The following is a 15,058-nucleotide window of genomic DNA, read 5'->3' on the forward strand; positions in this document are numbered from 1 at the left end:
CCCACGTGGTCCTGGTGTGTACTCCTTTGACTGCTTTGTTGGGTTTGACTGGCTAGTGTTTTGTTAAGGATATTATAGTGTTTCTACATTCATAAAGGAAAATGGTCTGAAGTTGTCTTTGGCATCGTTGCCTCACTTTGTGATCAGGGTAATTCTATGACTAATGACAAGTGTTCCCTCTTTTCTATTCTCTTGAAAAGTCTAAGTAGGTCTGGTGTTCTTTTTCTTCATATTTTCATATTCTTCATATTTTTATTTTTCTTCCTTTTTTCTTCATGTTTTCTTATGTTTGATAGACCTTTCCCATGAAGTCTGGTCTGGACTTCTCTTTCTTGTGGGTGGGGAGGAGGGAGGTTGATTCCTCATTCAAGGTTTTTAATTATTATAAGCTGTTGAAATTATCTGTTTCTTCTTGGGTCAGTTTTGGTCACCTGTATATCTAGGTTATTTGTCCATTTATCTGATTTTTTGGTGTATAACCATTCATAGTCTACAATTCTTCTAATTTTTGTAACTTTTATGTCTGTTGTCTGATTTATAGTGTTTTCTAGTCATGTCCATACTTTCATTTCCAATGTCAATAATTCCACTTTCTTTCCTTTTAGTCTAGCTAAAGGTTTATCAATTATGTGGATTTTTAAAAATATTTATTTAGTTGTAGATGAACACACAATATCTTCACCCATTTTTTTCTTATTGTGGTACTGAGGAGAACCCAGTGCCCCCCACATGCGAGGAAAGCACTTCACCACTGAGCTACAGCCTCAGCCCCCAATTATGTGGATATTTTCAAAGAACCAACTTTTCATTTTATTGATTGTGTTGTGTGTTGTGTGTTTGTGTATGTGTGTCTGCTCTACTCTTCCTGTTGCTTTCTTCTGCTGACTTTAGGTTTGGTTTTCTCTTCTTTTTCTAGGACCTTTTGAGGTGTAATGTTAAGCTGTTTATTTGAGATCTGTTTTTTTAATGCAGTATTTACAGCCAAAATTTTCCTTCTGAGTACAGTACAGCATAAGTTTTGGTGTATTGTGTGTTAATTTTTATTCATCTCAAAGTATTTTCTAATTTCTCAAGTGATTTCCTCTTTGACCTGTTGGTTCTTTGTGATATTTAATTTTTATGTATTTGCCATTTTTCCAGCTTTCTCTTTGCTATTATTTTTAGTTCTATTCCATTGTGATACTTTTGTGATTTTGATCTTGTTTTGCTTTGTTTTGGGGGACTAAACACAGGGGTGCTTTCCATGGATCCACACCCCCAGCCCTTTTTATTGTTTTATTTTGAGACAGGATCTTCCTAAATTGCTTAGGGCCTTGCTAAGTTGCAAAAGCTAGCTTCAAACCTGCAATCCTCCTGCCTCAAGTCTCCTAAATTTCTGGGATTTCAGGCATGCACCACCATATCTGGCCTGATTTTGATCTTTTAAAGTATTTTGAGAATAATCATGGATTGATATATGGTATGCCCTTGGAGAATATTAAATGTGCACTTAAGAATATATGTTCTGCTGTTACTGAATGAGGTATTCTGTATATGTCTGTTGTATAACTGATTTATACTGTTTTATAATCTACAATTTCCTTTTTGATCCTCTGTCTAAATGTTCTATCCATTATTAGAAAGAGTCTCCAGCTATTTTTGTACAAACTGCTGTCTCCCCTTTAATTCAGTCAAGATTTGCTTTATTTATTTGTGGGCTCTATTAATGGATGTGTGATATGTTTATAATTTGTAGATCTTCTTGATTTAATATTTTTATCATTATTAAATATTATCCTTTGCCTGTTGTAACAGTTTATGACTTTAAATTTCTATTGTCTAGTAACTTTTTAGTCACTCTGGGCCACTCCTGATCACTGTTGACACAGAATATCATTTTCCATCCTTTTACTTTCAACCCATTTGTGTCTTTGGTTCTAAAGGGAGTTTCCTTTAGTCAGCATTTGGTTGGGTCATTTTTTTTAAAAATTCTGCCAATCTTTGTCTCTTAAGTGGGGAGTTTAATCCATTACATTTAAAGTGTTTACTAATAATGGAGGACTTCTGTACTATTTCTATATGTGTGGATGTACCATTTATTGTGCTCCAATATTTATATTTTTCTGGTCTACTATTTTGATCTCTATTCATTACTTTTGCTGTGTACTTTTTAGTTTTTCTTAGTAGTTCCCTTGGGGATCACAGTTAACACTAAACATTCATAACCCTCTAGTGTGAATCAATATCTAATTAGTTTCCATAGCAGACATTCACTTTCTTCCTCTGTCACTTCATCTCCTCCCTTTATCTAGTTATTTCCACAGATTACCTCTTGTGTATTGTGTATCCATTAACATAGTTATAATTATTATTGTGTAATTGTCTTTTAAATAATTACAATACTTGAAGAGTTATATACCAAAATACAACGATACTAGCTTTTATATTTATATGTCATTATTTTTACCAGGCATGTTTATTTTTTATATGGCTTAGTATCCTTTTATTTCAGCATGAAATGTCCTTTTTAGCATTCTTGTAGAGAAAGTCTATTAACAGCAAACTCCCCTAGCTTTTGTCTATCTGCGAATGTCTTAGTTCTGTCTTCATTTTTGCAGGACGGTGTTGTTTGATATATAATTCCTGGATTTTCTTTCAGTACATTAAATAGATCATCCTGTTACCTTCTGACTATTACAGTTGATGATGAGAAATAAAATGTTAATATTTTTGAGGATTCTTTATTTATGACAAGTCACTTTTTTCTTGTTTTTAAGGATTCTATTTTTGGGAACTAGAGGTATAGCTCAGTGGTACAGCGCTTGGCCTTGGGTTTGGTCCCCAGCACCAAAAAAAGAAAAAATATATATTTTCTTTGTCTTTGTGTCTGTATTTATACCCCCTTAAAATTTGCTGAACTTCTTAGGCTGTATAAATTTATATCTTTCATCCAATTTGGGAAGCTGTCAACCAATATTTACTCAGGTGTCTTACTCCTTCCCCTCTTGTCACGTTTTGGAACAAGGTTCCTTAGACTGTGTTCATATTTCTTCATTTCTTTATTATTGCTGCTTCTCAAGCTTGGTTATCACAATTAATCTACCGGTAAGTTCACTGATTCTTTCACCTACTTAAATCTGCTATTGAATGGATTTTTTATTTCAGCTATTACACTTTTCAGCTTCAGTATTTCTATTTACCTCCTCTTATATTTTCTGTTCTCTTGTTGTTTAGACACCATTCTCTTGATTTCTTTGAGTTCTCTTCTCATGGTTTCTTTTATCTCTTTGAGCACATTTCAGACCGTTAAGTTAAAATCTTTGTTAAGTAAATCAAATATCAACCTTCTTTTATCAGGTTTTTGTTTTATTATGAATAGGACATAAGAATCCTTGTTTCTTGATAAAATCTTTAATTAACAATTGAACATTTTGTATATTATAATGTGATACCTCTGGAATTCAGAATCTGCCTCATTGCTTAATGAAATGATTTGGTTGTCTAGTTAGTGTCTTTCCAAACAAGTTTTACAAAAATTACATTCGTTGTCATGTGTGTTTCAGAGAAGTCTCTGTTCCATTTTCTCTGTGTTCAGCCAGTGAGTGGGCAGAGATTTCCTGAAACACGAGCCTCTTTCTTCATCGAGCATTCACTCCCCTGGATGCTACAGGTATTCAACTAGATTCTCGAGTTTCAAAATGGTTGATTGTGAGTTACAGCTGGTTTACTAGTTTGGTAGTGATTTTTCTTATTCTACCCTCCTCCACAAGCTCACTTCACTTCTCACTTTCTAAAGCAAGGCATTGAGTGAGTCCTGTGCTGTCACCTGATACTTGTCATTTCCTTATTTAACCTTCATAATTCATAGACTATCTGGTTTTACCTTCCCTGAAGGCTGCCTGTGAGCCTGGAGAGCGAAAGCAGGATCAGGTGAGGGTCTGCCCTGAGGAGTTTCCCGCCTCGTCAGGGTCACACTAACGAGGTATAGACCAGTGACAATTCAAGACCAAAGAAAACAGAGACACTCAGAGTTCTGGAAATTGGTGTTGAGAATAGAATGAAAAGTCAGGGAGAAAGATCCCTTCAGCCTGACCCAGGACCGTGGAAAGGGAATTAGGAGAGGTGTGTAGATCCTATCCGACCACCGCCTCACTGAGCACCAGATGTGTGTCAGGCCTTCCATGAAGCACCTCACTCCCATTGTGTCATTTCACTCCTGTGACACCTGTATGTGAGGGGTGTCAGCCCCAACTTTACAGATGAGACTGTTTCTCTCAAGACAACATAGCAGAGGGGAGGGGTGCAGCCATCTGTGTTGGAAGATGCCCTTCAGACAATTCTGAATTGAGATAAAGCTTAAGAATCCCTGGTGCAGGAAAATTAACTCATTTTCCCAAAGTCACCCGGCTGGTAGCTAACAGTATCTGGATTCTCTCCCAAGCCTGACTTGCCCTACAGCTCTAAATAGTTAGTTAAAGAATCCCTTCTTCTAGCACCGTTTCAAAACCCAGGTTTTTATATACTGTATTCACATATGCTGAAGTTCTCTGTCTTGGTTTGTAAAAACTGACAGATTTGTTTGATCTCTCTTCATTTCACACATGCTATTCCCTCTGCCTAGAATGTCCCCTCCCACACTGTCTGGGTGACAGGCTCTTTGTACTGTCACCTCATCAGAGTCTTCCTGATCACCCTAGCTCACTCTCATCCTGACGCACTCTCCCCCTCTCAATATTTCTTTATTTCTTTCTTACCATTTGTCATAATCTATGATTACATATCTTCTGTATTTCCTTGCTTATTATAGTCTCTTCCCACCAGTAAATTGTTGGGGTTTTTAAAAATTTATGTTTTTATTAGTACATTATAATTATGCAGAATATCAGGGTTTACTGTGAATGTTCATATGTGCACATAACATACCTTTCCCCATTTCATTTCTCCACTTCATTCCTCAGTACTTCTCCCTCTCCTCCATTTCACCTTCCCCCTGATCCCCTTCCTCTACTCTACTGGTCTCCCTTCTATTTAAAAATAATTGCTACATTATAATTATGCATAAATGTGGGGTTCATTATGCACATAGCATAATTTGGTTGATTTCATTTCCCATTACCTCCCCTCCCTCCCCAGACTCTGAACATCGTAGGGCTTGGTTCAGCTATTTATTCATCAGAGAAATACCTCGTGTCTATCAACACGCTCTGCCTGGCACAGCACAGGCCTGCGGTAAATACTTATTGAATAAATTAATGAATGAAGTCTATGCACTGGATATTTACCAGATACGGAAATTTTAAGTATTTTTGCCATTACTCTATATAACTTTTTCATGCCTTTAAAAGTCTTGACAGTTAAATTCCTTTATCTAAAGTTAGGAAATAATTTTTTTCCTCCTTTAAAAGCTACCTGATACATTAATGTGTCACTTGACACCAGGGATATATTCTGAGAAAAGCACCAGTAGATGTTTTTACCATTGGTCAAACACTGTAGCATCTGCTTACACAAATGAAGATGCTGAACGTCCCTAGTTGATGTAATCTTATGTGGGACCATGATATGTTCCCATCAACGGTACATGAGTCTCCATTACCCCATCTCCTTGCCAGCTCTTGTTATTTTCAGTCTGATTTCACTTTTATAGTGACCATCCTTGTGGGTGCGAGGTGACATCTCATTGTGGTTGGACTTTTATTTCACTCATGATTCATCGCGTCGAATATCTTCTCATATGCCTTTTGGCCATTTGTGAATCTTCTTTGGAGAAATGTCTATTCAAGTCCTTTGCCCACTTCTAAAATTGGGTTGAGTTATAGTTTATTATATACTCTGGATATTAACCAAGTCTTGGGTATATGATTTACACACATTTTACCCCATTCTGTAGGTTGCTGTTTCACTCTGTTGATACACGGCTGTTAATGACTTAAAGTTTATTAAAGTTTACTGATGTTCTTTTCTGTGGAACGCTTCTAGTGAAATGTTCAGTTCCATTGTATTCTTCAGTTCAGAATTTTCATTTTGTTCTTTTTTAAAAGTCTCATTTTGTTCACACATCGCTTTTCTGATTTACTTATGTCTACTTTCTCTGTTAGGTCATGAAGCATCAGTAGGATATTTTTACAATTCTTTGTCAGGTATCTCCATTTCTTTAGGCACAGTTTCTAGAGATTTATTTATTCTTTTGATTGGACCATGTTTCCCTGTATATTTGTATGCCTTGTGATCTTTAGTTGACATTAGAATACCTGGGAAAAAAATTTAAAAGACACCTCTCTTAGTTTTTATAGGCTGGCTTCTTAGAGGGGAAGGTCTTTACCACCATCCCAGCTGAAGATCCTGAGGGTCTCCCAAACCCTTTCTGGAGATTTGTATTTTCTGGTCTTGTGTGTATAAAGAAGTTTGCTCCTATTTCTTCCTCAGGATTTTGTGATCTGTGATCTCTTGTTCCCCATTATGCGTGTCAGAAGTACTGCTGCGTCTCTGATGCTGTGGCAGATTCCAACCTGGCATCTGAAACATGCCACCGTTACAACCTTCAGCCCTCCAAGTTAAACAGGACAGAAACTAGTTCTCTAGACAGCACCCCAGAAGACAAGAACTTTGGATGCACATTCCACTCTCCCTTCCCAGGGAGAAGGCAGAATTTGGGAGTCTTCTTCCAGTTGTTCTGCACTGTTTGGGGAGAATGCAATGAATTTTCTGTCCCACTTAGATAAGACACCTCTTGGCTTTGTACTTGTTTGAGGTGCTGTGACCAATTTGGTCTGTACATTGTTAAGTCAGTGTCTCTGTGTGGAAATAAGGGCTCCAGGCTTCTTATTCTACTATCTTACTGATATCAATCTAATTTAGAGTTTTAATAAGAATTTTGTGTTGTCTGCTGGAGAGAAGTTTAGTTTGCAGACTTGAGTCCTGTAGCAGAGTTTAGACTGCACTCCCCCGATATCTGCCATCTAAAGGGATAAGGTAAGAGAGTGGGGATTATGAAATGTCTTTCTCCCCACCCCTCTTCCTTCAGGAGCATCTGACTCAGAAGCTTCAGTGACTAGAAATAGATACCAGGAGCAAGGCCATACTCCATGCTGGCTTTACCTGGAGACCCACAGCTCAAAAAGTGTGTCTTCTGTTCTTTGTCTGTCAAACAACCTAGCCAGGAAGTTGAGGCATATTTAGGCTTACATGGAAGAACAAAGATTAAAAGAGCTAGAATGAGCTAGCAGAGTTACTACACTGTAGCAAATATTTGAGTTTTGTTTGGCTTTGCCGTGTTTTGTTTTCCAGAGTCACTGCTATGCCTGGTTGGGTGAAATCTCCTTGAATCTCATATTTGGCTCTAACAAATGTTAGGCCTAGGGAGAACAGAACAGGCTCCAATCTGCTGGGAAATGTTTCTGAAAAAAATTGATGTCTATCAAACTTCTTTAAAACGAGGTGATGGGCAAAAGCACCTCCAGTGATTCACAGAGGTGGTTGTTTCAACCTATGCCAGCTACCAAAGTCCTAACAGACCAGAGGGCACGGCTGCGACTCTGTCATCCGAAGTCTGAGAGTTGACTGAGGAAACTATCTTATCCTATCTTTCTCTAATTATTATTTTCTTTTCCTTTTGTTTCTTTTTTTGGCTTTTAGGTTAGATGCAAACAAGCCGATACGATACTTGGAAAACAAGACTGCTTTAAACAAGGCATTGGAACGGTTGAATTGGCCCATTTCATTGAAAGAACTGTCGATGCTGGAGAATGAGATCCTGGCTGGGAAAATGTACATCCAGCAGGCCATGGAGCTGCAGGGGGCCGCCAAGAAGAGCTGCATAAGCAAGTCACTGGTTGAGGTGGGTGCCGCAAGCTCTCCAGATCGCCTCCTCCCTGCCCGTCCCATGTCAGGGGCCTCCCGTGTTGGCCCTCCCTGTCTCTCCCACACCAACTTCTCAGAGAGTCGGAGCCAATCCAGCTAAGCTCTCACTCCTTTTTAATCATAAAGGAAATGTCATTCGACTTTAATGTGGTCTTACGTTTTAAGACCACACACCTTTTAATCTGAAAACCAAAACTAAATGGAAGTATAATGTAATGATTAAAATCCTGGACTTTGTGCTAGGTGCGGTGGTGCACACCTGTCATCCCAGTGGCTCAGGAGGCTGAGGCAGGAGGATCACGCGTCACAGCCAGCCTCAGCAACTTAGTGAGGCACTAAGCAATTCAGTGAGACCCTGTCTCTAAATGACAGACTATAAGGTTGGGGATGTGGCTCAGTGGTTGAATGGTACCATGATTAATTCCTGGTACCAAAAAAATGTGAGACAAAGGCCTACCATCAAATTTACCACCTAATCTTTGTGTGTTCTTGGCTAGTCACCCTGTCTTTTTAAACTTTAGTTTTCTTATCTATAAAATAGGAGTATAATACAAGCCACATAGGGTCGTTATGAGGATAAAATGAGCATGTTAAGTACTCAGTACTGAAAGGCCCACATAAGTGTTAGCAATTACTATTATTATTACTATTAGAATAAATCTAAAAAGGAAAAATAATTTCTAATCCAACTGCTGTCTGAATACCACTCTGGAGCATTTCCTTTTATCTTTTTTTCTCCTCAAAAATGTGTTTTTATGTAGATCGAGCTAGAGTGTCTATAATTATTTTATATGCTGCTTCTACTTAAAACTAATTTCATACGTTTTCTTTTTTTCTGAATCTTCAGATGGGCATGTTTGGTGTTCCGTCATATTTCCACTGCTGTTTACACCCTGATGTATTTAACTCTTCACTGAATATTGGACGTTGGGGTTGTTTCCAGTGTTCCACTCTCTCTCATGTTTTTATGTCTCCTGGTTTTTGTATAGTTGGATTATTTTGTTAGGTTACAGTCTAGGTGAGGGATTCCTGGGTGAAGGGCATGAACACTTGGAGGCTCAGAACAGATCCTGGCATGTGACATCCCCCTTTTCTGACTGTGTTTGGGTATATGACATGGAAAAAATCCATCTAACATCTTACTGAATCCTAGATAATTTTTTGGTATTCCCCATACAATAGTCTGAAAATCATTCCCAAAGAGCTCACCTTTGGGCTTCATCCTCTCAGTTTCAGTCTTTGCCAAGTGAAGTGGGTTTTCCTGGGTTCGACTTCTGCGTTTGCTGTCTTGGGTCTTTTGTTTTGTTTGTTAGTTTTTCTTTCATTTTACTTTTTTTCCCTATGCAATCACAATCTCCCCTCCAGTATAAAAAGCTGTCTCTTCTGCATAGACTACCAAGACTTTATCACAGATCATCATATGTCCATTAATGTTATTCTGAGAAAGTGACTCCCTCAAAGAATTACTCAGTGTTTCCTTGAAAGGCACCACTGTGGCCTCCAGATATTTCTGTTCCTATTGGCCTTGCTCATCTCAGGGCCCCAGGGACACTTAAGAATTAAGAGGACCAAAAGGGAATTACCCACCTCTCCTCAAAATATGCTCTTCACTCACGTATCCCCTGGTCTGTTTGCTCTTTTTTTTGTGTGTGGGGGTTACCAGTGATTGAACTCATTCAACCACTGAGCCACATCCCCAGCCCTATTTTGTATTTTATTTAGAGACAGGGTCTCACTGAGTTGCTTAGTGCCTCGCTTTTGCTGAGGCTGGCTTTGAACTTGTGGTCCTCCTGCCTCAGCCTCCCTAGCCGCTGAGATGATAGGCGTGGGCTGCCGTGCCCAACTTTGTTAATTCTTTCATTTACTCACTAAAATATTAATGAGTGCCTGCAAGGTACAAAGCACTATTCTAGGTACATGGGGCACAGAGAACACAACATACCAAATCCACTAGTAATGGACAGACCATCACTGGTCCACTGCTGAACTGTGGAGACTCCATGGCCTAACAAAAATTTTTCTAGCATTATTCTTTTATCTCTGCTTTCTATTAGATATTCAAATAGGAAGTGTTACAAATGGAGGTTTTTTTTAAAAAGCCTCCTCTGACTCAGAACAAAGATAGTGTGTTCTATTGAACTTGTTTAGAATTCCGGCAGTCCAAAGCTCACTGTTTACAAGATGTGAATTAATCAAATTAGTTTTTCTGCTTCTCATTCTCTTTCCACAATGTGGGAATAAAAGCAATTTCCATACATCCTGCATTCAAAAATATTTGATCAAAAAAGTAGTTATTCCCTGCCGTGGATAAGATTCCATGCAAGGCCCAGGTGAACCCAGGCAGCAAGGAGCCTGTCTTATTCTCTCCCTCCTTGGGGTCTCCCGAGTGATACTGTGTGTTACATACAAAATGCACTGGAGATGTGGGCCCAGCCCAGTGGAGGAGACATATTAGAATAGAACATCACTGCCATAAGGGCTGAGCCCTTGTCTGGCCTAATTTGCAGCTGTACCCGTAGCACCAAGAATAGCCTCAGTAGGCACCAGCAAACACGTATGGAAGGAGCCAAACCTAAGCCCTTGAGTGTTATGAGTGCGACAGCAAAGGCTCCCCACAGACCTGGAAGATGGGAACACCACCAATTCTGACTGGGGAGTTGAGGGTGAAGGGTCATCCAGCTTGTTCTGGAAAGCTCTGTAGGACTTGGGGGTTGGGGTGTAGAAGATGTTCTGAGTGGAACAATCAGCCTGTGCAAACCAGGTGGGGGGTAGGGAAGAAGATGGGACGTTCACCTGGAGAAAAGACAGGGGCTTGGAATTGTCTGTGAGGATCAGAGACTTGTGCCTAGGAATGGATCCCCAGGCAGGGGTTTTCAGCAGGTGGAAGACTCCGACAGATTCGAGTCTCAGGGAGGTTATTTTGGCAGTGAGACGAGGCCCATCGTAGAGGGAAGAGACCAAAACCGTGTACAATGCTCCCAGTGGAGGTGTTGAGTCCTTGGGCCAAGGGGGAGCAGAGGAGGGGACAGGTAAAGAATCCTGCATCTCTGGAAAGCCAGACATGTCAGGTGAGCCAGAGGTAAAGCCCAGGGTGTCCAGGAAGATGTCTGTCCCGGACAACCGCTTCCTCACTAAGGCCATTACTCCCTGGCCATCCCATGTCCTCACCTCATCATTCTGTCACCCTTACCTCGTTTTTGTTGACTTTCCAGCACATTTCACTCCCCAGCGTTAGGGACACATTTGTCTATGGTCTGTCTTCTCCACTAGGATGAGCGCGAGGCCGGGCGTTCTAGGTCCTCCCTCCCAGAGCCTGAACTAGCGGGAGGCACTGCCCAGGCCCTCAGGGGTATTTCAGGAAATCAAAGAAGGACAAACCAAGAGGCAGAGGCACAAGGAGGAGGGTAGATTATTAGGAACGGGATGTTCTCTCTTGGTCCTGTTGATTCTTAGGTGTCGACAGGGCGTCCAGGTGGGAAGGCCAATGGCAGAACTCTGGGAGCTCCCAAGAGAGGCCCAAGCTACGGATTAGCTTGGAATCATCTGAGGTGCGAGAGAGGAAGAGGAGACCGTTGGGAGGGACCAAGACAGAAAAGCTAGAGGAGCAGAGAGCTGTGATGTGAGCCCACTGTGGACCGGGCTGGGAGCCAGGTGCAGGGGTCAGACAGACTTAGGTCAAATCTCTGCCCTGCCATCTTCTGGTCATGTGACTTACCCCCTGTCAACCTCGAGGCTTCCTCATACGTGAAATAGGAAATTCTAAGTCCCAACCTGGAAGATGGTTGTGAGACAAAGAGCGTCTTGAGCTTAGGACAGCGTTAAGAGCCAGCAGGAAATGCCTTCTGCATATACACACCATGATTGCAAGTTGGAAGTGACTTTGGAAAAGTCTGAAAGCCGTTCAGTTTGGCCAGAGGAAGCTCCCAAACGATGTTAGCCAGAAGAACGTCAGGGGCATCGTGGGAGCAGAAGCAGTCTGCAGTAAGTAGAGGAGCAGGTGGGAGTCAAGGAAGCCAATCTAGGAAGCCAAGAGCTTTCTTTCCAGATCTTCTTAGGGTAGGCAAGGAGAAAGAGGTGGCAGGACCCTAAGAAGTAGGTGACTGTGGGACAAGGCATTCTGTTTGTACAGTGACATCCCAGGTCCACTGCTGCCCTAGCTACTTCTTGGCCAGAGAGGAACACTCTCCTTTCACTGCCCTGTCCCCGCGTAGGGCATCCAACCTTCCATCTGCTCCGGGTGAACCTCACGTGCCACGACAGTTGTCCACAGGAAGTGAATAAAGGGGTTGTCTTTGTTAGCCCATCTTCAGAGTTCTTTCCACTGCCATCTTCTTCAAGGGAAGATTTTGTATGTTGTTGCATTTAAACCAATCTTCCTTTTGACCATGTGTGATATATTCTGGGATTTTTGAATTATATTTCTTTCTTATTTTATTTTATTTTATCTTTTGGTACTGGGGATTGAACTCACTTGACCACTGAGCCACATCTCCAGTCCTTTTTTGTATTTTATTTAGAGACAGGGGTTTCACTGAGTCCCATAGTGCCTCTCCATTGCTGAGACTGGCTTTGAACTCACGACTCTCCTGCCTCAGCCTCCTGAGCCACTGGGATTACAGGCATGCGCTACCGTGACCCAGCCTGAATTACATTTTTTATCATGCACCCCTGATTTATTTTCATGACCCATGAACAGGTCAACTTCCAGAGTGAAAAACTTTGGTGGGACCAAAGCTCAAGACTACAAGGCATTTTAAAATCCCAGGGTGCAAAATTCACAGATGCAGAGATGCACGTCATTTTTAACTCATTCATGTATTAATATAGTCTCATTTTAAATTCTTTTCACCAAGGCAAAAAGATTTTGATAAATGATCAAATATTGGAGAGGAAGAAACCTTGTTAACCATAGAGACACCCTAGAGTTTATTTATAATGTGCAGCAAAGATAGATTAAAGTGCCTTTGGAGTGGGATCCAATCAGAAACACCCAGCTGTGTCCAGAAGGCTGTGGTCCCTGAATTTGCATTACCCCAGGGTGCACCATGGAGTTGGGTCATCGGAGGCTTTCTGGTACCCTCCTCTGCAGTAATGTTGGCACCCAACAAGCTGCCTCTTTGGCTCCTGAGTTGGGGACAGCACCATGATTTTTCCATCAGTGAAGTCTAGAGGTGGGAAGGAGTTGTGGCTTCAGACGTCTCGTGCAGATGGCCCTGGCTTGCTTTTAACTCTCAGGTTTCCATCAAGGGGCACTGGTTGGCCCCAGACGTAGACCTAAGGTGAAAACCATTCTCACCTGCTCTGCAGGTGCCCCCACACTGAGCACATTCCATGTTTGGCTGTGGAATGATTTCCCTGTTTCCATAGTCCACTGGTTTTAGGGCATCCCTGTTGACAGGTGCTCACCGATCACATAACAGAAGGGAAATGTATAAGTCTAAATTTTTAAAATTCTCCTTGCAAATTCCTGTTGCTAGCCTGCCTCTGGTTGCCATGATTACAGATCTCACCCTCACAGCTGAGCAATGAAGGGCATCTGTAAATTATAATTAACCTTTCCCTGGTCTCCCAGGGAGCCTGGTCTAGGGCAGCCAGCTGTGCTGTCCCAAACATTTTCTCAGTAAATATGGATTGTCCTCCAGAACAAATCATATAGAATCCAGACTCAGAAAGTCCTCTCTACACCCATGCCTTTGATCACCTTGGAAATTCTGGATGCAAAAGATCTTTTAAAATTGTAAGCAGCTGCAGGCAACCATGAAGGAGGCCTTGGAACTGTACCCACACAGCTGGCTGCATTTGTCTGCTTCTCAAAGCCATGACCAGTGAGGCGTCTGGAGTCCATGACTTTGAGGAATGTGGGTTGGGCACTCTGCCCCATGAAAAACTATCCAGGAGAAAGAGTGTTGGGAGAACATGCACATAGGGAAGGGGGGCAATTGAGGCTGGGTGAGTTGGAACTTGGAGAAAGAAGAGAAGAGACACACTTTGGACATGAGAATATTATACTGGATTGTGACCTTGACGTTGTACATATGGGAAGAATGTTAATTGGGGAGATTAGAGGGAAATTTCTTTGAATTATATTAAATGAAGTCAGACTCTCTACAGTTGTGATATTTGCTTCAAAATAGCAATTGGACCAAAGTGGAGGAGAATCACCCTTGTCCTCCAAGTCAACCTTCCTCATTCCCTAAGCGAACACTTTAGTCTGCTCTGTTGACAGCCAGGTCTGGTAGGAAGACCAGCTCCCTCGTGACTGTGAACTGTTCTCTGACAAAGTAAGACCTCTGAGGTGAGGACAGGGGCTCACAAATCTGTGCACGGATGACATTGCCATCCTAGAAAGAATGGATGTCAAAGAGAAAATACCTCTGACCTCATGATTGTGCTGTATGAGCTGGAGATTTAAAGAGACAGTCCTGCTCAGGAGCTCCTGTCACTGTGGGAAATTAGGGAAGGGAAGAAAAACTCTCACAAATTCTATTTGAAAAGTCTTCTGTTTAGTACCCACCTGTGCAGGAGCAGGAAGATGGGTACCAACTCTGGGGATCTCCGAGGTGGCAAAAGCAGCAGCCAGGTTGCTTTTGCATTCTGCGGCTGAAGGCGCCCCTCCTAGCTGGAGATAGCAGCTGATTGACAGGTGGAGGAAGGTCCAAGGCAATCAGCTGGGGGGGTACTGGGGCACCCAGAAACTGACAATAGCAGAAAGTTGTTGAAGGAGTAGAAGGAAATAGTCACTGGAACCCTGAGAGAGCGCGCCAGGGTGACCTTCAGGGGCAAGAGAAAGCCCTAGAGAACAAAAAGCAGGGAGCAGCAGGAAACTACAATCCTGGTCTTTCTCCTCCTCCTGCTTTCTGATCTCTGCCAGTGCCTCACATGGGCTGCCCCCTTCCAGACTCCAGCTGGCTGGGGACATAGTGGGGTGTGGTCCTCGAGGGCCAGCCTCTGGGGTCACAGAGCAAGGCAGGGAGGTGGAGGCAGAACAAGAGCTGTCGATGTTTTGAAGATTTTCTTAAAAGACCTGCTGGAGTCTCATGTGAGATACGAATACATATCTCCGCACACCTCCGGGGTCCCTGGGGGCCTGGTGGTGGTCCAGTGACACCAAAGTGGCTCCAACAGGTGGCTTTTGTTTATCTCTGCAGTCGTAGAAAATGGATACCTGCATCAGGAGCATCCAAATCCCCAAATCTTCAGTCATTTTCAGTATTACCTA

General features: G+C 41.9%; 1 protein-coding gene across 4 annotated transcripts in view; it reads left to right on the forward strand.

The window, feature by feature from the left end:
- Positions 1-15,058, forward strand: part of Vwa3b (von Willebrand factor A domain containing 3B) — a 188,234-nt gene that overhangs the window by 145,060 nt on the left and 28,116 nt on the right. For all 4 annotated transcript variants that reach the window (XM_076832898.1, XM_076832894.1, XM_076832895.1 and 1 more), the window contains one exon: positions 7,615-7,816. In XM_076832898.1, the coding sequence (XP_076689013.1) occupies positions 7,615-7,816 (202 nt within the window). The remainder of the gene's footprint in view (positions 1-7,614; positions 7,817-15,058) is intronic.

Source organism: Callospermophilus lateralis, chromosome 14 (assembly GCF_048772815.1).
Source record: "Callospermophilus lateralis isolate mCalLat2 chromosome 14, mCalLat2.hap1, whole genome shotgun sequence".
Classification (NCBI taxonomy): Eukaryota; Metazoa; Chordata; class Mammalia; order Rodentia; family Sciuridae; genus Callospermophilus; species Callospermophilus lateralis.